Source organism: Propithecus coquereli, unplaced genomic scaffold (assembly GCF_000956105.1).
Source record: "Propithecus coquereli isolate 6110/MARCELLA unplaced genomic scaffold, Pcoq_1.0 Scaffold153, whole genome shotgun sequence".
Classification (NCBI taxonomy): Eukaryota; Metazoa; Chordata; class Mammalia; order Primates; family Indriidae; genus Propithecus; species Propithecus coquereli.
This window is the reverse complement of record NW_012139747.1, coordinates 6,026,190-6,048,442: the sequence shown is the minus strand read 5'-3', so window position 1 is coordinate 6,048,442 and position 22,253 is coordinate 6,026,190. Positions and strand designations below refer to the sequence as shown.

The window sequence follows — 22,253 nt, the reverse complement described above, 5'->3', positions numbered from 1 at the left end:
CGCTCTTGCTCAGACTGGTCTCGAACTCCTGAGCTCAAACAATCCGCCCGCCTCGGCCTCCCAGAGTGCTAGGATTACAGGCGTGAGCCACCGCACCCAGCCGAGAATTCTTTTTTGTGAGGGAGCTGTCTTGTGTATAGTAGGATACTTAGCAGTGTCCCTGGTCCCTATTCACTAGCTGCCAGTGGAAGAAGCCACCACTCAGGTGGTGTCAAAAATGTCTGCAGACATTGTCAAGTGTTCCCTTGGGAGCGAAATCACCCTGCTGTTGAGAACTACTGTTCTAGACCAGGTTCAAGAGGTTAACCCCTTCCCAGAACTCCTAAATGATAATCTGCATTTTAACAAGCCCCTGGGTCATCCCCTATGCCTGGCTGACTTCATCCCTGCGCTCCCTCGGCATGCTGGGGATATGTGACTCTTTCTTGTTGCAGGAAGCTGACGAAGCCTTGCTGCATAACCTGCGCCTTCAGCTGGAAGCCCAGTTCCTGCAGGACGATATCAGTGCGGCAAAGGACAGGCACAAAAAGGTAGCCACGACCCTTCCAAGTGCTTTCCCCAGAAAATCCAGTTTGGGCTTGGTCAGACAAGTGCAGGACACTGTGGCCGAAGCCTGAGACTGCCAGTGTGGCCTGCTTTCTTGTGCATTGTCTCTTGAACCAAACAGACAGGGTTGGGTTGGTCACAGGACAGCACTCAATACTCCAGACACATGTAGAGAAATAGGCAACGGTGGATGTGTTGGGGGTTGAGGTGTTGGGAACTGTATCTATATTGTACAGTACAATTTACAAAGTGATTTTATATAGATCTGTCTTGATTGAGCTACAATCTATTTACTGTTTAAGCTCCAGAAAATGCAGAGATGCAGCAAATGCAAAAAGAAGTACTGTTTTTAGCTCTGCCTCTGAGCCCGTGAATTGAAGGAGTGCGTTTATTTAGGAGCCTCCTCTCCTAAGTGCTCTGATCTCCCCCCACTCCACCAGCTTCTCTCAGGCCTGACCTTGGTGTACTAGAAAGTGTTAGGGTGGCCATGTTGGTGCATGCGGGTTTTGAGAAAGATTTCTCTGGACAGAGATTAAGATAGACAGAAAAGGTTTATTTGCTTTTCCCCGGGGGAAGGAAAAAGGACCAGTGCAGAGCTGGAAAGAAGAAGGATGTACTGGCCCCCAAAACCAGCTATTGGGGCTTTTTAAAGGGGGTCGTAAAAATGGCAGGTACAGTCGAGAAACTGCTGCATCCTTTCTTTCTCCCTGGTGGCAGGTAGATAACAAAACTGCAAGGATGTCAAAGGCCAAGCGTTGTTTTCCTGCCTTTTCTTGGAGAAGAGATTATCACAGGAGATGTGACTCTGTCCCCGAGATAGGGTTGAGGCTGTATCTCGTTTTTCCGCTGTTTACTCAGGAACTCTGTATAAGCAGATTCTCAAAAAACAATTTTGAAAGAGAGAGCTTTACATATCTTTTCTGTTCATGCAGCTTTTTCAGAAGTTGTGCAAAACAGAACTCCTGCAGGCTACCTGTTAGTGAGAGAACTCATAGGATTGATCTTTAACCGTTACTGGGGAAATTGTAGGGTTAGGTATTTTCCTGTTATTTTTGCAAGGCCGCCCCTTTCTGAAAGATCAAATCCTGCAGCTGTGTAACCAGGGGTGAGTTTCCTAACTTCTTGAAAATGCTCATGCAGACTCCCCTTCCCAGTGCAGCTATGTGGGTGAACCACGGTAGCAGACAGGTGGGCGCCTGGCCCTGGCCCTCAGGGCTTACCTCTCCAGGGCACTCTGGCCTCCCCCTGCTGCAAGTTTCTGCAACTTTGCCTGAGGACTTTCTTGGAGCAGCTGAAGGCTGCGCTGCCAGACAGGGAAGTGTTGGGAAACTGCTGCCCCCTGGGAGCAGCGTAACTCGACAGGAGTTGGTGTCGAAACACCCCAGCTCCCTCCTGCCTGTGTGGACCGACTGTGAGGCTTCTGGATCTCTGGGTGCCCCCAGTGGTGATCTGTTGATAACATGCCCCTCATTAGCTGTCCACTCTTCCCCGCCTCCCTTCCGCACCCCACTGCCCTGCTAGTTCCCCTTCCCGGCATCCTCCTCCCAGGTCTGCCTCTGGGGAAACCCAAACTAAGATAGTGTGGGAATGTAGACACAAGCTGGAGCCTGGCCAGTGCTCTGCAAACCTGCGATTCTCTTCCTGCCTCAGTGTGTACCTGTGTCAGTATGTGAGGCCTGTCCCCTCCCGTTGGGGTCCCACCAACTTTCCATCAGGCACAGCCGTTTCCTCCTCCCCACCTGCCTTCTTGCTTCTGCTCTACTTTATGGAATCCTGGGAGCAGTGCCCGGGGGCAGTTTTGAAGCACTCAGTGCATTCTTCAAGGCCATTTAGAATAATGGTGATGGTGATGACGCTGGCTTGCACTGTGAAGCAAGCACACCCGCATTATGTCATTGGACCCCAACAACAGCCTTATGAGATAGTGCTCAGGTTGGGTTCCCCGTGAGCACAGCCTGCCTCATCAGAGGTTGTGGTTTTTGTGCTATTGCTGTCTTGGTGGAAGGTTCTGGGGAGAAGGGGAGGGAAGGAGCACAGCAAGGTGCAGTCTCAGCTGGAGTCCGGCCTGGCCCGATCTCACAGTCACAGGGAGCCCTGGAGTGTGAGTGAGAGTCACACCATAGCCTGGTCCCGCCTCGAGCAGGAACGCTGGTCTTTGATACTCCTGTACCCATCATCCCTTGGCCTGGGTTGGGGATGGGATGGGGCCTGTGTATTTCCAGACAAGATGACCATCGGTTGGCCACGGGCCGCTCTCTGGAGAGGCAGGGACAGAGCCGGGGACAGGTGCACTGGCTGGTAAAAGGGATGGGGATCCCTGTAGATAGTTATCCCTACTTTATAGGAGAACTTGCATTTTCGGAGGTTTAAATAGCTTGCCTGAGACCACACACAGCCAGTAAGTCATTTAGTCCAGGCCTGACTGACCAAAGCCCATTCTTTGAAGCACTGCCCTTTGCTGGTGTCAGAAAGCGTCCTTTGTACCCTCCAGGGTCTCTTTTGTTCTCTTTTGCACAAGCAGGGTTCTGTGAAGGCAGCAGCAGGGTGCCCAAGTAACTGAAGGGAAAACACGAAATTAACCAAGCCTCAGGTCATCCATCTGCCCTGTTGTTCTTGTGAAGATTGAAGGAGTCGTGAAGCGCCTATGATATGGTGGGCATGCGGTGGGCGGGCCCGTCCATGGCAGCACCTTCATCACTGTCTTCTTCATCCCTGATTCCATCATGGTCTGCCCTATTGGTGACGGTGGAGCACGTGAAGTGTTCATTTCCGGGCTCACCTGGTACTAGCGGGAAAAACTCAGGCAGCCCAACTTGTAATGAGAATGCTTTCCCTCCCCCAACAGAATCTTCTGGAAATTCAGACCTACATCAGCATCCTGCAGCAGATCATTCACACCTCTTCTCCTCAGACGGCCACTGTGAGCGGGATGAGGGAGGTAAGATACCGGAGCTGTGGCTACAGGACAGGCAGAGCCGTCCTGGAGGAAGCCCTGTCTGCAGACTGTTCTCACACCCCGTGGTCCTCGTGAACTTGGGCAGAGACCCGGGAAGAGCGTCGGGCCGGACTGTGAGCACAGCCTCTCCCCTGCTCCTGCTTTGTGTTTACATTTGAAGTTTGCTCTTCCGAGTTTTTACTCATACTCTAAATACCAATATTTGGACATCTAAGGACGTAAACCGTGTCTCTGACCATTTTCTTAGACATTTTCTGTTAAGAGTTATGGGCTGTTCTTCCTTGTATGCTTCATAAGAAACTGCCTGTTTCCCCAAGTGCTAGGCCATTCTTGCATCCTGCCAGCAATGCTTGAGAGTTTCTGTTGCTCCATGTCCTTGCCAACATGTGGTATGTCAGCTTTTTATTTTTTGCTCCTCTGATAGCCATGTTGTGTATCTCACCATGGTTTTAGTTTGTGTCCCCTAATGACTAACGATGTTGAGCATCTTTTCATGTAGTCGTTTGCCATCTGTATATCTTCCTTGTTGATGGATCCGCTCAAATCTTTTGCTGTTTTTTAATGGAGTTGTTTGTTTTCTTATTCTCCTTATCAATCTGATTATAAATTTCAAGTACAGAAAACTTCAACAATTAGTGAATGTATTTTAAAGACCAGGCTCTTGTGCTATGAGTTTGTGGCATGAAAACTACTGAGACGGGATAGAGATTATTGCAGCTGGTTTGTAATAACTAGGGATTTGGATGTGAAACATTATTCTCGGTGTAACTCTCCAAATTCCTTCTTCATTTAGCTCTTTGGCTGCTCAACAGAATATGGACATACTTGTCCCTAATGTGGTTTATGGAAGTTTGTGATGCATTATATGATACATATGAAAATAAACTGAAAAGGATGCAAATTCAAATAAAAATGTTGCCAGGCCCCTTCTCCAGAGGTCGTGGTAGGCTGGTACAGGCTTTGGTGGACTGGTGAGCTGATAAGGTTCTGGGTTTTTTTGCAAGGATGACCTAGGACAGAGGTTCTCAACCCTGGTGACACTTGCCGTTGCCTAGACCTGTGCTCAGGCCTCACACAGACAATGAATGGCCACTGGGGAGGTGGGGCCTGCCCCGGGGCAGGGGCAGACAAACTGCTGTAGAGCCTGAGGACTAGGGTAGCTGCTGCTTAGATCAAAGCTAATGAAGTCCCCAAATTTGCTTTAGAAGACACTTTTGAACCCTGTAAAGCATCATCTAAGAGGCAGGCAGGAAAGTTTCTTTTTTTGGTCTTCCTGAGGATGTATTTGTCTAAATTTGCCCACCAATTAGCATTTCAGGATCCTGTTCTCTCCTCAGTTGATGTAACAGCGGTTTCTACAAAGGTCTAAAGTAGCTGTTCATGAAGGCTTAATTTTCTTTGTCAGAGATTCCTTTTCAGAGACATTATCTTTCTTTTTCCAACTCATTTAGTCCTCTAGTTCAAAGATGTTTTACATCTGAGCACACTTTTTGGATCACATCATCTGTTCCCTTGTAACAGAATCTTTCTAAGTTGTGAGAATGCAGAGAGCACCTGGACTTATGTTGATGTCAGCAAACCAGCATCCCCGGGAGGTTGTGTGACAGGATGTCCAACCCCAACTGGAACCCACTGAGTCCGAATCTGCATCGCAGCACGGTCCCCAGGGATACGTGTGCACATTTGCATAAAGTCACATTTGCGTAAATGAGGGTGTAACGAGCGTTGTTCCTAGGAATGCAGGTCATTGGTTTGATGTGTCAGAAAAGCATGTCAGGTCCACTAGCCAGGGCTGCTCGATGCACCGAGGGTCAGGTAGAGCCGGGTTTACTGTCCACCACAGCAAGGGAGCATCACTCTGAGGACACTTGCTCTCGACGGGGGAGAGACGTAGTGTGGGATCTGGGCTGTGCCAGATGATTTTGGGGGACAGGAAGGTAAGCAGGGTCTGCTCTGGGCCGGGTGCCCTCAGAATGGGGGTAGTCCCACCACTGATATCTCTATCGTCGTAGCAAGGACCCAAAGGGAGCTGCACTTGGCAACGAAGCAGCATCACTTTTGTTGGTGGGGAGAGCAGTCGTGGTCATTTCTGTGGTTGCCCAGGGTCTTTTGGTCTGTGGTCTTGTTTTTGTCTTGTTTCTGCATGGTCCTAGAGTGACATTTTTGGATGCTGTGTGGCATTGTTTATAAGTAGAGGGCACCCTGGCCTCCCTGTTAGTGCCAGCTATGGGGCTGTCCTTCCTCCTCAGTGAGTATTTGGGGACCCACCCCATGTGAATCACCCTGTGGGCGGGACTCTATCGGGGTCGGGCAGGGGTGCGAAGGGGAATAGGAGTGAGGAAGTAAGGAGAGGAGGCCGTCCTGAGCTGCACCGCGTCCCCCGCCATCCCGAGGCTGCGGGCTAGCATTCGCACAGGGTAGTGTGTTTGCAAATCTGCCATATACTGGTTGCCGGGGACATGGGTCCCCTTCTGCTCCCAGCCACACCCCTCTCTGCTTCTTTGAGGCAGGGAGGTGGGGGACTGAGACACAGAGAAACAAAGAAGACAGAGACAGAGAGATAGACTGAGAGTCACAGGGGAGAGACAGAGAACGAGAGAGAGAGAAATGCATGCCTCCATGCCCGAGAAACACAGGAGTAACAGACACAGTTGAGGAGCCGTCTGCAGTGCGCCTCGAGCCCAGCTTCTCCGTGCGGTCGGGCCACGGGGCTGACCCACGCTTCCTTCCAGCACGTTGTCTTGCTCCAGCTTCCTGTGTGTCCGTGTCATTGCTCCAGCCACTTTGCCAGGCGTTTGCAAGCAGGGGGACGCCTTCAGCGCGTGAACACCGGGAGCACTTGGCACAGCCTTGGCTTCTGGTTTTGTGTGGCTGAGTCGGCGTGCGGCATCAGAGGGCGCTGCTTGAGCAGTCAGGCTTTGGGAAGCAATTTGAATATTTTTGAATAGACGGTGGAAAGGCAGGTCAGGGCTTGGCAGAGTGTGGAGAGGTCCAAGGAGGATTTCCTTCCAGGCTGTTCCAGAGACTGTCGATGGGGCCCGGCTCCCCTTTCGGCCTCTGGGGCCCCATGGTTCACAGTTTGCACAGCAACACCCTCGCACGGTCGATGGCTCAGAGCTCGGGCTGACCTTCATCTTCACAGGCACAGAAAATAGAGCCCAACGAGAGTCTGCATTCTGGGTTTTCCTTTGCACAGAAGGGAAGGCGGAGGCTTTGAGAGTCAAGTGCCTCTTCCAGAGTCTCCTAGTGAGTTCATGGCACAACCAGGTCTACGCTCAGGTCTCCTGAGACTGTCTCTGCGCTTTGCACTCACAAGGTGGTTCAGACTCTGAAGACAAAGCCAAAAGTAGTGGCTGCTATGGGCCTGTCTCAGTCTGCTCGGGCTTCTGTATTGGAACACCATAGACGGCGGTTTCCATGACAGATATTTATTTTTCACTGTCCTGGAGGCTGAAAGTCCAAGATCAAGGTGCCCGCAGACTGGCATCTGGGGAGGCTCTCTTCCTGGCTTGTGGACAGCCACCTCCTCTGCATCACGCGTGGCAGGGAGAGAGAACTCTGGTGACTCTTCCTCTTCTTATAAGGGCACTGATCCCATCATGGGGCCCCACTCTCATGACCTCATCTAACCCTAATCACCTCCCAAAGGTCTCACCTCCTAATACCAGCATCTTGGGGGTTAGGGCTTCAACGCATGGATTCTGGGGGACACGAACATTCAGTCTAGAACAGGCCCCACCTTCTTTGCCCTTTGCCTCTTTGCATTTCCTCACATGCACGAGTGTGACTCTGGCCTTCTTTGTGCAGGAGAAGCTCCTGACAGAGCGGGAAGTCGGTGCCCTGCGGAGTCAGCTGGAGGAGGGCCGGGAGGTGCTCTCCCACCTGCAGGCACAGAGAGTGGAGCTGCAGGCCCAGGTATGCTTGTGTCTGCCACGTGCAAAGCAGGGCTTCACGCACATTTTACTGAGGTGTCACATGCACGCAGTGTCCAGCTGGAGGAGTTGTCACATGCCGGACACACCTGTGTAACCTGGCAGAAACAGGACATTCTGAGTAGCTGACCAGGTGCCCTGCTTTGCCCTGGGCTGAGGGTTTCCAGGACATGGGACTAGCCATGCCCAAACTGGAGAAGTCCCAAGCAAATGGAGACAGGGCCGTCCGTGTTCATCCCCCAGTCCCTTGGGTTCCCCGCGAGACTCCTTCACCCCACCAAGGGTGAGGCTGTCCCAGCTTCTGCATCATGGATTCATCAAGCCCAGGTTAAACTGTGTAAAAATAAGAAAGGAACACACACTGGGATTTTTATCCTACGCTTGCTCAAATCTGTGCTTCCTGCCTGTGTTCTCATGGTAAGATTTCTCCTTCAGGATTTGATTACAGACCTGGAAAAAGGTTGTGTGAGTATTGGCCTCTAGTTAGAAATTTATTAGTGTGAAGCTCACATTTCTACTCCTGCCTCCTTGTGGGTGAAGCTTAGTTTGAAAACTAAACTCAGCAGAACAGCTCGATCCCGTTTCTGTGGCCTTCCTTCTCGGCTAATGAGCTTCCTGGCGCTCAGTAGCGCCAATGCTGATAGATTCACTAGCATCAGCTAGCGTTAAAAAGGAAGTCAGCAACACTAAGCTAAAACAGACTAAAAAATAAGAGAGTGCTCGGCAAGTAAAGAGGTAGGATTTATTTTGTGAAACCTTTGTTTCACCTATATATATCTGTTCACACACACACACACACACTTGTCTGATGTGCAGGGCTGGCAGTGTGAAATGTGTTTTCTCCTGTGGCCATGGGGATGAAGTTGAAAACCACTGCCCTAGATTCTGAGAAAGATGAAAGAGCCCAGCTGAGATGGTAAATTTCAGTTCCAGGACAAAGCGATTTCTCTATGTACATGTATGTATTTGTTGAATATCAGAATAAGAAATTGCACAACGGATTAACCTAGTTTCTGAGAACATGGAATGAGACTGCCTGGCTGGCCACCTGTTCCTGCCCTTAGTTGCTACAGCAAGACGTACTTGCTTTACTCTGATGTTGTCATTGCTTTAAAGTAGGGTCTTAATCTCCTCTTCGGTGCCACCCCTCCCTGCCCCCACCCTTGGTAGTCTGATGAAGCCCGTGGACTTTGTCTCAGCAAAATGATGATAAAGACATAAAATACAGCACAGATAATTAAAAGAAAACCAATTGTATTGAAACAGTTATCAAAATATTAGCAAATCATTTCGTGTAAAATAGGATATGTGCTTATATTTAGTAAAAATATCTAGCAGTGGGTCTAATGAAGCAGTTGTATTAGTTTTCTGTTGCTGCCTTGATTAATTACCACAAACCCGGGGCTTCAAATAGCACTCATTTATTAGCACACGGTTCTGAATGTTAGAAGTCTAGGAAATTTGGTTGGTTTCTCTGCTCTGGGTCTCAAAAGGCTGAAATAAAGGTGTCGGCAGGCCTGGGCACTTGTCTGGGGGCTGTTAGGGGAGAGTTTGCTCTCAGTCTTGTTCAGGTTGTTGGCAGGATTCAATTCTGTGTGCCTGTAGGACTGTGGGCCCGGTTTCTTTGCTGGCTGCTGGCCAGGAGTGGCTGCAGAGGCTGCCCGTGCTCCTTGGCTTAAGGCCTCCCATCTTCAGAGCCAGCAAAAGTGCATTAACTCTTTCTCATGCATCTGATCAGTCTGACCTTCTACTTCTGCATTTCTCTGACCTCTACTTTTTTTTTTTTTGGAGACAGGATCTTGCTCTGTTGCTCAGGCTAGAGTGCAGTGGTGTCATCATAGCTCACTGCAACCTCAAACTCCTGGGCACAAGCCATCCTGCTGTCTCCGCCTCCCGAGTAGCTGGGACTACAGGTGTGCACTACCACGCCCGGCTAATTTTTAATTTTTTGTGGAGACGGGATCTCTCTATTGCCCAGGCTGGTCTCGAACTCCTGACCTCAAGCGATCTTCCTGCCTTGGATTCCCAAAGTGCTGGGATTATAGGTGTGAGCCGCTGTACCCAGCCTGACTCTGCTTTTAAGGACTGGTGTGATTAGGATAACCTAGGATAATCTTCCTTTTTAAAAAATCTTAACTGATTAAGAGCTTTAATTACATCTGCAAAATTCCTTTGCCTTGTAACATATTCATGGGTGTAACACTAAGGGGCAAAGGTCATGGGGACCAAATTCTGCCTAATTCGCTTTAATTAAAACTCAGACTTTGCTGGGCCCACCCGGGAGTTTCTGACTCAGTAGGTCTGGGGTGTGGCCTGAGAATGTGCCTTTTCCCGTTCCCAGGTGATATTGCTACCGTGGGTTCGGGAACCGCACTCTGAGAACCACTGGTGTGGAGCGGGTCCCGGGTTGAGTCAGAATGTTCTACACCTGGTCTCAGGCTTAGGCCCTCCACAGCCTCACTCAGAATGTTCATGGCTGGATTTGTTCTGGTTTTAAAAGGTTTTAGTGGCTTCCAAGGGAGATTTGGCCACACACCTCTCAGCGAGGAAAACACACTGGTTGGGGATGTGGTGGGGGGCTGAGGAGGGAGAGCTTCTTGTGGTCTCAGGGCTCCAGCCTGGCTGGGCTATGGCAACTGGTTCTGTCTATAGTTAAGGCATCTGATGCTTCCAGAATCCTCCATAGCGGGGGTCCTCAGGGTGAGCTCCCTGTCCCAGCAGCATCAGCATCACCTGAGAACCTGGCAGAAATGCAAATTCATGGCCACATCCCAGACCTGCTGAATCAGGAACTGTGGGGTGGGGCCAGCGACCTTTGTTTTAACAAGCCCTCCAGGTGACTCTGAAGGCTCAAGTTTGAGACACTGTGGGCCCAGCATGGAAGGATTAGAGCTGGGGCCCCTCCTGCAAGTAAGCTGAGCACAGAGACGTAAGGCCTCTGGAGAAGGCACTTCTCACAGGTGGAGGTCAAAAGACAGGTAATTCTATTTCTTTAAATTGTACTGACCGAGTTTCTGTGACAGGGAAGTGAAAAAAGTCATATTAATTGCAAAGTGGAGATGGGCATGGTGGCTCATGCCTGTAATCCCAGCACTTTGGGAGGCCGAGGTGGGAGGATGGTTTGAGGCCAGGAGTTTGAGACCAGCCTGGGCAATATAGCAAGACTCTGTTTCTAAAAAAGAAAAAAAATTAGCCAGGCGTGTTGGTGCAGGCTTATAGTCCCAGCTACTCAGGAGGTTGAGGTGGGAGGATCACTTGAGCCCAGGAGTTCAAGGTTGCAGTGAGCTATGATTGTGCCATGGCACTCCAGCCTGGGAGACACAATAAGACCCTTTCTCTGAAAAAAAAAAATCGCAAAGCGGGAGCGTCCCAGGTCTCGTTTCTCATTAAAGTCGCTCAGCACCATCTAGTGGTGAGACTTGGTAAGACAGTCTGGTGTCCTAAGGACTGAGGGAGGAGCTCACCCTCCAGATGGGGCTCGCGGTCAGGCTCCCGCCCTCTGCTGCTCACAGCCCAGCGGGGAGTCAGATATAAATCAGAAGATCTAATGGTCCAGGCAGAAACACAGTAGTCATCTCGCTCAGGATAAAGTTCAAGGTGCCACAGGGCGCATGCCCTCCCCCTACCTCCCTCTCTGGGGTCCTCTCAGCCGCTGCTCTCGAGGTGACCCTGGGCCACCCTCTCTTCCTCTCCTGACCCCTCCTGCGGTTTCTAGAACCTGCCTCTCTGCTCATCCCGTCTCTCCTTTCTGAAGTCCCTGTCCCTCCTCGATACCCAGGACTCCCCACCTCCTCCTGGAACCCTTTCTCCCTGAGCCCTGAGAGGCCCTGGATGTCTCTGTGACTGACGTGCCTCCCCCACTGGACCGTGAGCTTCTAGAGGAGGGTCTGTGTCCCGTTCTTTGACGGCCAGGCTGGAGCTGGTGGCACTCGATGCCCTTCCTCTCAGGGCTGGGGAACCTGTGGCCTTCTGTATCCTTGAGTGCGGCCTTTCGACAGAATCCAGATTTTACACAACAAATCCTTTTACTAAAGGGATTTGTTCTGTGAAGTTTGGATTTGGTGGAGGGGCCGCACGGGGGCATCTGGAGGGCCACGTGTGACTTTGTGGCTGCAGGTTCCCCCGCCTTGGTTGAGCTATAAAACCACATTACTGTAGACACCATTCCAGTTTTATAAACCAAGTCGTCACTTCACTGGGTGCTGGGGGGTCTGGGTTGATCCAGGAGAATCGCGTAGAGCATCAGCCTCCGGAGGTGGGACCGTGCCTTGCAGTCCTGCGTGGCGCCTCCCGCCTGGGCAGGAGTTCCTCCCACACACCCAGCCCGGGACAGCGAGCCTTTAAAACATGGCTCTTTCTTCACACGGACACAGATACACACACAAATGAAAAAAAAAAAAAACCCACCCACCAACCAATCACCACCACAACAAAAACTACAAATTATCAAATCGTGAGATGAAATAAAAAAAGATTGTGCTTAGCTGTAGGGTAGAAAGATTATACATGACTTTCTAGTCTCTGATTTTTCAATTTATGACGACCCGTTGTTATTCTGTACTGTGTAAAAGTGTGCTGAGTGAAAACCCTCAGGGAGGGGTCTCTGTGTGGGTCACACTGAGTTTCCTGCGTCTTCGGTGGAAACAGGCCGGTGGTGACTGCCTGTTGATTTGTGGGAAGGGGGAGCTCTCCAGGGGCCCTGGGCGCGTGTGTGTGTGTTTGTGTTTGCGAGTGTGTTTGCACACTTGTCTGCAGCTGGGAGGAGGCTGGGACGGGGGAGTCTATGGCTTTAGGAGATGCCTCAGACCCTGTACAGGGGGGTTTGAATTCTGCTGTGGTATTTATGGGCAAGCCACTTTGCCTGTGTGCCTCAGTTTCCTCATCTGTAAAGTGGGAATAATAATAACCTCTCCCTCCCCGAAAAGGTTGTAGGTTTGATGAGCTGACCGCCGTTAGAACTCGTGGGCACAGACCATTACTCCCTCTCTGGGATGGGGACTTCATACCCAAAGGGATAGATTCTCTTCATATGTATTATAATTTTTTCTTTTACTCTTAATTATGAAACATTTCAAACATAGGAAAGTGAGAGATAGTCCCCATTCCCCGACGTGTGGCTCCTTTTATATCACACCACACACTCCCCCCATGAAATTCCAATGCTTCTCTGAGATTCGGGCCTCAAATGGGTCTTGTGAATCTCCTCATTTCTCGGGAGCGTTTCCTAGAGTGTGTGAACACTCTGGTGTGGGTAGCAAGGTGTGGCTGCCCCAGGAGTTCGTGGGTGTGACTTGGTATTTAACATTACAGGTGACTGTCTGAACCGAGATTTTTTTATGAGGAACAGAAACCTGATCGAGCTACTTGAAACAGGAAGGGCACTCTTGTTTTATTCTGAAATAATTTTAGACTTCTGAAAAGTTGCAAAAATAGCGCAGAGGTTTCCAAGACACCCTTCACCCAGCTTCCCCAGATGTTGACACCTAATAACCACAGGACAATGATGAAATCCAGGAAATTAACAACGATGCCGTCCTATTCATAGACTGTACTAAAATCTCACCAGTTACCCCACTGATGGTTTTTCTGATCCTACCCACATTTGGGTGTCGCGTCTCTTTTGTGTCTCCCAGTTTGGGACAGTTCCTCCGTCTGTCTTTGTCTTTCGTGACCTTGATGCTTTCGAAGGGTCCAGGCCAGTTAGTTTGTGAAATGTCTCTCCATTTGGGTTTCCCCGATGTTTTCTCGGGATTAGATGGAGTCTGTGCATTTTTGGCAAGAACCCCATGGAAAGGATGTTGTATCCACTGTGCTGCCAGTGTTCTCCACTGGAAAGGTACTACTTTTCTTTTCAAAGGGGCAGGGTTAAAAGGCAGCGTATGAAATCTGAGAGCCAGATGGAGCAGGACCCAGGATCTGAGGCAGCTGCTCACTCCGTCTTCCTCCCCTCCTCCTCCTCCTCTTGCCGCGGGCTCTCTCTGATTCCTGCTAGTCTCTGCCCTATGGCTGCGTGTCTCTGCCCCTCTGAAGAATTGCCTTGCTCAGCTTCTACATGCACTTGTGCAAGATTGCCACTCCAGAATGGCAGCCGCAGCTTGTGTGTCCTGGTGGTTTAGAACCTGCCACCTACTTGCTGCTACTGCTCAGATCCCTTTCCAAATTCCCAGGAGAGAGAGCATAGGGTAGGCCAGCCCGGGTCAGGTCTACCCCTGGTTCCATACCTCTGGACAGGAGAATGGGGTCACATTGCTGCCAGGACTCTCCTATGGATGGAGTGGGACAGTCACCAGACAAAGGGATGACATGGGCCAGACAGAAGTCTTCCCAAAGTGTTTAGTATATGTACATTTTCTTCCCTCTCTCTTCTTTCCTTATGCAACAGCTATATTCCTGAACATCTTGGTAGGCTACATTTTCGCTTAAGAAACTTCACTAACCCAAGGCCAGACCTATTCAAAGTGGAGAATTGGCTTGGGCTAGGAATGATGGTCCTCCAGGGTGTCCTATATGTACATTTAGGCCTCGATGTAGGAAATGCCTCATAGAGGACATACATGACGTTGCCTGCAGATACCTGTCTGGCCCCTCGTGACTCAGAGTCTGGCCCAAGGATCAGCACCATCAACCCCCCGTGGCAGCTGGTTAAAAATGCAGAATCTCCGGCCTCACCCCATCCCTGAGTCACAATCCGAATCTTATGCTCAGGCGGTTCTAATGCACACCGCAGTTTGAGAAGTGCTGTTCTAGGTGGAAATGGGTTTTTTTTGTTTGTTTTAGAGGACCATGCATGTCAAATTCTTTTATCCTTGAGAATAAAATTGTCAAAGAGCCACAATTACAGATATGAAGCTGGTAAATAAGTAGGGTTATGTGTCACTCGATAATGGGATACGGTCTGAGAAATGTGTCGTTAGGCAGTTTTGTTGCGTGAACGTCATGGAGTGACTTACACACAGCTCGACGGCATAGCCTACTACTCACCCGGGCTATGTGGGGTGGCCTCTTGTTCCCAGACTACAAGCCTGAACAGCAGGTGACTGTACTGAATACTGCAGACGATTGTGACACCACGGTAAGTCTTCGTGTATCCAAGCATTTCTAAATATAAACATAGAAAAGGTGCAGTAAAAATACGGTATGAAAGATAAAAAAGGAAACAAAAAGGCCCACCTGTATAGGGCACTTTCCATGAATGGAGCTTGCAGGACTGGAAGTTGCTCTGAGAAGTCAGGGAGTGAATGGCGAGTGACAGTGAAGGCCTGGGATTTGACCTCATGACCTTCACCGCTGCAGACTTTGTGAACAATGTACACGAAAGCTATACCCGGTTTGTAAGAACGTATTTTCCTTTCTTCAATAATAAATTAACCTTAGCTTACTGGGACTTTTTTACTAAACATTTCCATTTTTAAAACCTTTTTGACTTTTCTGTAATAATGCTTAAATCAAGCACGAGAGAAAATGATGCGATCAAGAGATGCAGGGAAACACGAGAGGTACGAGGCTGCTGCCGGCGTGACCCTGTTTTACAGAAACTTTTTTTTTTTTTAATTTTTTTTTTTCTTTTTTACAGCCCCACCCCCCACCAAACTTTTTTTTTTATAAGTAGAAGGAGTGCCCGATAAAATAACAGTAAAAAGTATAATATAGTAAATGCATAAATAGTAACACAGTCATTTATTATCATTATCAAATATTATGTACTGTGCATGATTATGTGTGCTCGACTTTTATTTAGCTGGCAGCCCGGTAGGTTTGTTTGCATGAGCATCACCAAAACGTGCGCGTAATGCGTCACTCTATGACATTACAATGGCTACAGTGTCACTAGGCAACAGGAATTTGTCAGCTCCATTATAATCTTACAGGGCTACTGTCGTATACGCAGTCTGTTGTTGATTGAAATGTTATGCGGTGCGCAACTGTACGTTTATGAGAATTTACGCACTGTCACAAGCTCTTAAAGTGAATATAAAACCACCTCTTTCTATTTTCCTGCCTTAAATTTTACTCGCTCTGCATTAGTATAGAAACAGTGTTTCCCTGACATTATTTTATGTGTACACAAGTGCGCATGTGCACACCCACACACACACATTTTAGCTACTAAAACATAAATGTAACTCTACTGATCAAAACTCAGGAAAGCTGAGCGTGGTGGCTCACGCCTGTAATCCTAGCACTCTGGGAGGCCAAGGCACGAGCATTGCTTGAGGTCAGGAGTTCAAGATCAGCAAGAGTGAGACACTGTCTACAAAAAATAGAAAAATTAGCCGGGTGTGGTGGTGTGTACCTGTAGTCCCAGCTACTCGGGAGGTTGAGGCAGAAGTTGATCCCAGGAGTTTGAGATTTCATTGAGCTATGATGATGCCACTGTACTCTAGCCGGGGCTACAGAATAAGACCCTGTCCCTCCCCATCAAAAAAAAAAAAAAACCTCAGGAGGAAATGAAAGCACAATAGTGACTGAATGAGAACAAGGAAACTTTTTGCTCCCTTAATTATTTTACTAAAAGTGGCATCTTATCTTTTTAGTTCGTCTTTTTACTTATTTTTGGCTATTAGATCTGTGCTAATTCATTAAAGTATGAAGAATGTACTTTTTAAAAGTCCTGCATATTATTCCACGATAGTAGGTTTCTTTTTATTTTCTGGGTTTGTCATCTTCGGATTGCCTTTGGGGTAGGCTCCCTTCCGGGCTCATCCTGGAGGGTGCTGACGTTAGTGCCAGGAGACAGGAGCTCAGTTTTCACCTTCCTCTTTGGCTTAAGGGTTCCAAAGCGACTCATCGTTAGTCTCTAAGTGACAGGGAAACAAACAAAATGAAACTGCACACGCCAAGTCTAGGTTGTCCTGGCAAAGCCCGTGCCTTAGGGCAGAGGGTGGGGAGGATTTCCTGACAGTGTGTCTTTACCCACAGACAACAGCCCTGGAACAAGCGATTAAAAATGCCCACGACTGTTACGACGACGAGATTCAGCTTTACAACGAGCAGATCGAAACCCTGCGCAAGGAAATCGAAGAGACGGAGCGGATCCTGGAGAAGTCCTCCTATGACTGCCGGCAGCTGGCAGTGGCCCAGCAAACCCTGAAGAACGAGCTGGACCGGTATCATCGGATCATCGAGATCGAAGGCAACAGGTGTGATCAGGGATCTGTGCCCGCAGGCCCGGGAGAGTGTGCCTGTCTTCCCATCCTGGCCACTTCCTCCTTCTGCAAACCTTTGTTGACTGCCTACTGTGTGCCAGGCACAGTTCTAGGCAGTGGGGACACGGCAGGGAAGGAAACACAAAAATCCCTGACCTCGTGGAGCTTGAAGACTAGTGGGAGCAGACAGATGCTGCATGCATTTGTAACACAGGGAGCATGACCTGTGTGTGACGCGTGCTCCATAGGGAGTTCTGGCAGGAGGAGGGCAGTGATGAGGGGAGGCGATGGTGGGAATGCTTGAGATTTTAAGTAGGGTGGTCAGGAAAGGCCTCGCTGCGAAGTCTGCTTTTTGTCCAGAGGTTTCTGGGGACACAATGTCCTAGCAGGTGGGATGATAAGGAGTCTTTAAGGAGATGCTGCAGGGGAGGTGCCTAGCACAGTGCCTGGCACCGAGGAGTGCACGGAGGTATTGGTGGTGTTGCTGCCACCACCATCATGACTCTTAGCACTTGGTTGGGTCAGTCTTGTAGCTGCCAGCACTGTGGCTGTCTGGTCTCCTGCGTAATGGACCTGTGACTTGAACCCTACTCACGTGAAGACAACTGGGAAATTCTCTCTCTTTAAGTGTGTCTCTCTCTCTGTCTGTCTATCTATCTGTCTCTCTGTGGCTGTGTCCATATGTCCATATCCATATCTACAGATAGCCTTCAGAGAATAGGTTGGAAATTAATCTGTGATTTTTTTCAATTCAGTCTTGCTAATTTTCTGGGTTTAGATTGAATTAAAAGAGAGCCCCTCCCCCTCCCGCACCAAGTAGCCCACAAAGTTCTTGCTTGTATTACCTGGATGGAGCTGGAACCCATTCTACTAAGTGAAATATCCCAAGAATGGAAAAACAAACACCACATGTACTCACCATCAAATTGGTATTAACTGATAAGCACTTAAGTGCACATATAGTAATAACATTGATCGAGTGTCGGGCAGATGGGAGGGAGAGGAAGCGATGGGTATAATATATTCACACCTAATGGGTGCAGTGCGCACCGTCTAGGGGACGGACACACTTGAAGCTCTGACTCAGGTGGGGCAAGGGCAATATACGTAACCTAAACATTTGTACCCCTGTAATATGCTGAAATAAAAAGTTAAAAAAAAAGAATATATTATTTACCTACAATAAATAAATAAATAAATAAATAAATTCTGATTAAAAAAAAAGTTCTTTCCTTCATTCTGAGTGCTCTGTCTTGGCTGAGAGTGCTCGAATGTTTACCAGGAAAGGCAAGATTTTCTTTTTCTTTTTCCAGTGATGGTCAGTGCATTTGTGTCCCCGTGAACACTTGATGCCTTGACAGGAATAAGCCTGAACTGCCATTCAAATGTCCTTGTGAAAGTGTTTGTTTTGGGGACAGGGCTTCACAAAAAGGTGACTGGATACGCCTTTGTTTGTTTCTAAGTTCTAATTTTGATATAATTTTAAATTGATAGAAATGTGGCAAATTAGAACAAGAGGCTCCCGTATACTCTTTATCCGTATTCACCAGCTGTTTACATTTTGTCTTGTTTGCTTCATCACTTTTTCTCTATTTATATATGCTATATACTATTATTTTTTTAAAGTTGGAGATATCATACCTGGTTTACCCTAAATACTTCAGCCTGGGTTGGCCACTCGTTAACTAAAAAACAAACAAAAACCCCAAAAACTGTCCCACAGAGAAGTGATATTTTTAGATGATAAGCAATCCCCACTTTATCAATTCTTTATAGCTATGTTTCACAGTTTATGACTTGAGCCCAAAGAAACGATTATTTCCTTTACGTCCTCACCCTGTATGTAAATGTGTACATCGTTATCTGTGTAAAATTATCTGTAATTCGTGAGCAGTTTGATCGAGAGAAAGTTTCTTTCCCTTTTGCTCAACATGAGAGAGAGTCGCTGTCGCCCCTGACCATCTGTGTGGCTTGTGTTTTCTGGTTCTTTCTGCCAGGCTGAGCTCCGCCTTCATCGAGACTCCCATTGCCCTGTTCACCCCGAGCCATGGAGCCTCTGTCAGCTCTGCGTCCGCTGGAAAAGGTAACCCCCGCCCCCCCCAACCCTGGCTTCTGCTTTTTTCTGTGTTGAAAAAATGGAAAAATCCAAGTGCCTTTCTCCCTGACTTTCACATGCATGCTTCCTTCTGACCCATCTGGTAATTAAGTGCTTCTGGGGGAGGGAGGTATCCTTCCCTTCCTCTCTCTTGTGCCCCCTCAGGTGCTAAGTGACTGAGCCAAGAAGTTTAGAAGGAAAACAAATCGCCGGGGGGAACAGGCCACCTTGGACATGCCGTCCCCGAACACGAGGCATTTAATCAGGGGAAAGACACAATTCGGTATACACTTCTTGCTTCTTCACTTTGGCAGGAAGTGGATATCAAATTGCATTTTCCCCTAAAATTTTATGAACTGGTCTGTGCAAAGGTGCTTGATCCAGCGTCCAATGCGGTGTCGGAGGCTCTGTGATTGTTCATTCTTTCTTCCCTTCAAAGCTGAGCAGAAACAGCTTGGTTGGCAAATGTGGCTTCTGCTTTCAGCGTCTGCTCTGTGAAATGTCACCTCACATCTAAATCTTCTGAGCAAAACCCCGTGTTTTGGGAGAAAAGAGAAGATGGTGATGTTGATGCTCAGCCTTACAGGGCCTTCAAGTCCGCGTTTCTTAGGCGGTTCAGAGGGTTTCTGGAACATGGCTGGGAAGGCAGCAGGTTGCAGCTGGCTCCATCCAGGGCTGGCTCCGCGGACCCACGGCCCTGCACGGGTCCCAACTTAGCTTAGTGCTCTGCTGTCACTGTCCTGAGATTCTTCATAATTTTGAACAAGGGGTCTTGTGTTGTCCTCTGGCACTGGGCCCTGAGATTCCGTGGTGGTCCTACAAGCGCTTTCTCCTTGCGTCCCGGCTCCTGACAGAGTTTCCCGTGACCTGTGCCTCTCTCCATCCTCTGCCCCTTATGGCTTTGCGACCCATTTCTGCTGTTTGCTCACGAGGCTCTCTTTTCACCTCGAGTCAACCCATGCTACGTGCTGGTGCTTGGTCTGTCTCAACCTGTGGGAGGGGATGGAGATGACCTTTGGGTTGAAAAAGTTCAAAAATCACTATATGGGTGGAGCTGGGAAGCCTCATAGTACAATTGTACTTGACTCACCGCTGTGTGTTTTCTTAGATCTCACTAGGGCTGTGCAGGACATAACGACAGCAAAACCAAGACAAAAAGGCCTCCCCAAGACTGTTCCAAGGAGAAAGGAGATTATGGCGAAAGACAAAGCAGATGGGCCTCTGGAAGACGTGCCGTTGAAAGATCCGGAAGACACAAAGCTGGTGCAGGTGGTGCTCAAAGAGGAAGGTGAATGTAAGCTTGAGCCAGAGGGCAAAGAGGCAAGTCCCCTGACACAAGAAGGGACCCCAGAGGATGTGCCAGACGGAGCGCAGATAAGCAAAGCCTTTGGGAAACTGTCCAAGTTGGTCAAGGAGAAAGTGAAAAGCCCCAAGGAGCCCGAGCCGCCCGCTGACCTCTACACCAAAGGGCGGCACGTGCTGGTCACCGGGGATGCCAGTTATGTGGACCCTGGGTTCTGTGTCTCCTCCATCCCGGCCAAAGGTGGGGTGGTGGTTTCCGTCGAGGAAGACTCTGTGCGTCCTGAGGACCATGTGGAGCCCTCTCCTGAGCAGCCTGAGCCCCCTCCGGGGAATGGGGAGGAGATCCCCCAGGGCGGAGAAGATGAGCACCCAAGCGTCCAGCCGCCCACAGAGAAGGAGGGTGAGGTAAGTGCCGAAGAACCGAAAGGCCCGGAGGAGAAACAGGATGGCGAGAAGGAGGATGAGGGGTCCAGGAGACCCTGCCCCGCAGTCATACCTGGTCCAGAGGAACTGCCTGCACCCGAGGCTGAAAGGCCTGGGGCCATCCAGGAGGGATTGGAGGGGACTAGGAGAAGAAGTCTGCCAGAAAAAAGCCCTCCCAAGCCTTTGGCGTATCAGAAGGTGGAAGTGGTGGAATCCATTGAGACGATTTCAACGGAGAGCATTCAGACATACGAAGAAACCGCTGTCATTGTGGAGACCGTGGTTGGAAAGGCAAAAGCAAACAAGAAGAAATCGGGAGAGAAAGGCTCTTAAAATGCCCAGGCTTAATGGGAAAAAATGTCTTTGGGGCCACTGTAGGGGAAAGCTTTGATATTTTAGAACAGATGATAAAAGGGTGAGGGTTCCTGTTTGGATTAGACCATAGTTGACCTGTCTGGCGTTGCCAATGAAGCCTTCATTAAAAAGTTTTCTTTGCTTGCATGTCCTTTGTCTAATTCACAGGGGTTTTGGGGTGGGGGTGGGTCAGCCCCTGCTCAGGACAGGGTGCTCTGTTACACGGCCACCAGCCATCCTTGTTTAGGAAGGAGACACGCTCTTCATCATACTTCATTCAAAGACTCGTTAGAGACCCAGACAGTGTCTGGATTTCACAGGGAAAAGTGCTAGTTGATGACACTGGCTCATTTTCATTCCATCTCAAGCACGAGTACATGCCTATGAGGATGAGTATTTTGTTAGAGATAAAATGATTCAAGGGATCTGTCTCTGTTTGGGTTCCCACAGAAGCTGATCCTGAAGCAGAGATTTGCATGTGAAAAGTTTCATTGGAATATGATCTTAGGAAGCGCCAACAGGGGAGTGCAGAGGGGTGCAGGGAAGGCAAGGCAGGTGATGAGAGACATGGCACCAGATCATTGGCACTGAGGGCTGCCAGAGCCAGATCCACTGAGGAACTCTGGGAGCCAGAGTGGAACACGTGCCTGAGAGTCATCCTCCCTGAGCGGAGAGGGAGCCGGGGTATTAATCCTCCAACTCCTGCCAGCCAGTGGGAGGTGTGCTCTCGGGGTGTTAACTCCGGGGGCCAAGAGGCAAAGAAATACAGGTGCTGGCATTTGGAAGTCAGGCCTGGAAATACATGCAAATAGTAAGGGTCAGGTGGTATAGGGAGGGCACAGTGCCATCTGCTACTACATGTGTACTGAATGGATTTTTGTATGAGATACTTAAAATTTTCTCACTCAGAGATTGCACTCCTAGGTCAAGTTTCAAGAAGCAAACTCAAATGTCACTGCATATGCTCCTTGTTTAGAAGCCAGGTAATTAGTCCAGCGAGCATTTACTGAGCATATACTATGTGCCAGATGGTATGCTGTGCTGATAAGGGGAGATTTTTCAGACTTATTAATGATCTTAATTACCATAATATAGCCTCGACACACATGAGTGTATGTGTTCTCGTGTGTATACACATGCAAACGTGTATACAGGTACTCTGTCATTGTCCTAAGAAATAGAAATTACTCCAAACCAGAATCTTTGCAAAATTTTTACATTGTCCTTAGGCATCTATTTTTTGCTAACAGTCCCAAAAATGAGTTTTTACTTATGCCAGTTTAAAAATTACTCCTCTGTGTAGATGCTGCAAAATACACTAAGGGCACACTGAGTGAATGCACTTAGGTGGATTATTGCATTGGCCTAAAAAAAAAAAGCACGTGGCAAGACAACTACACATTATTAGAGAAATTGACAGTCACAAATTACACTCTTATTTCTTTCTTACAAATAATAGAATACTAAATGGAATCACCTTTTCTTTCTATTTAGAGCTT

At 48.7% G+C, this 22,253-nt stretch overlaps 1 protein-coding gene across 1 annotated transcript in view; it reads left to right on the top strand.

The window, feature by feature from the left end:
* The window catches only part of BFSP1 (beaded filament structural protein 1, filensin), a 36,379-nt gene extending 15,478 nt beyond the window's left edge, over positions 1–20,901 (top strand). Inside the window, exons 3-8 of the mRNA XM_012640438.1 lie at positions 435–530; positions 3,392–3,484; positions 7,310–7,417; positions 16,354–16,574; positions 18,578–18,663; positions 19,784–20,901. Of these exons, the coding sequence (XP_012495892.1) occupies positions 435–530; positions 3,392–3,484; positions 7,310–7,417; positions 16,354–16,574; positions 18,578–18,663; positions 19,784–20,733 (1,554 nt within the window). The 3' untranslated portion in view covers positions 20,734–20,901. The remainder of the gene's footprint in view (positions 1–434; positions 531–3,391; positions 3,485–7,309; positions 7,418–16,353; positions 16,575–18,577; positions 18,664–19,783) is intronic.
* The last annotated feature ends 1,352 nt before the right edge of the window (positions 20,902–22,253 follow it).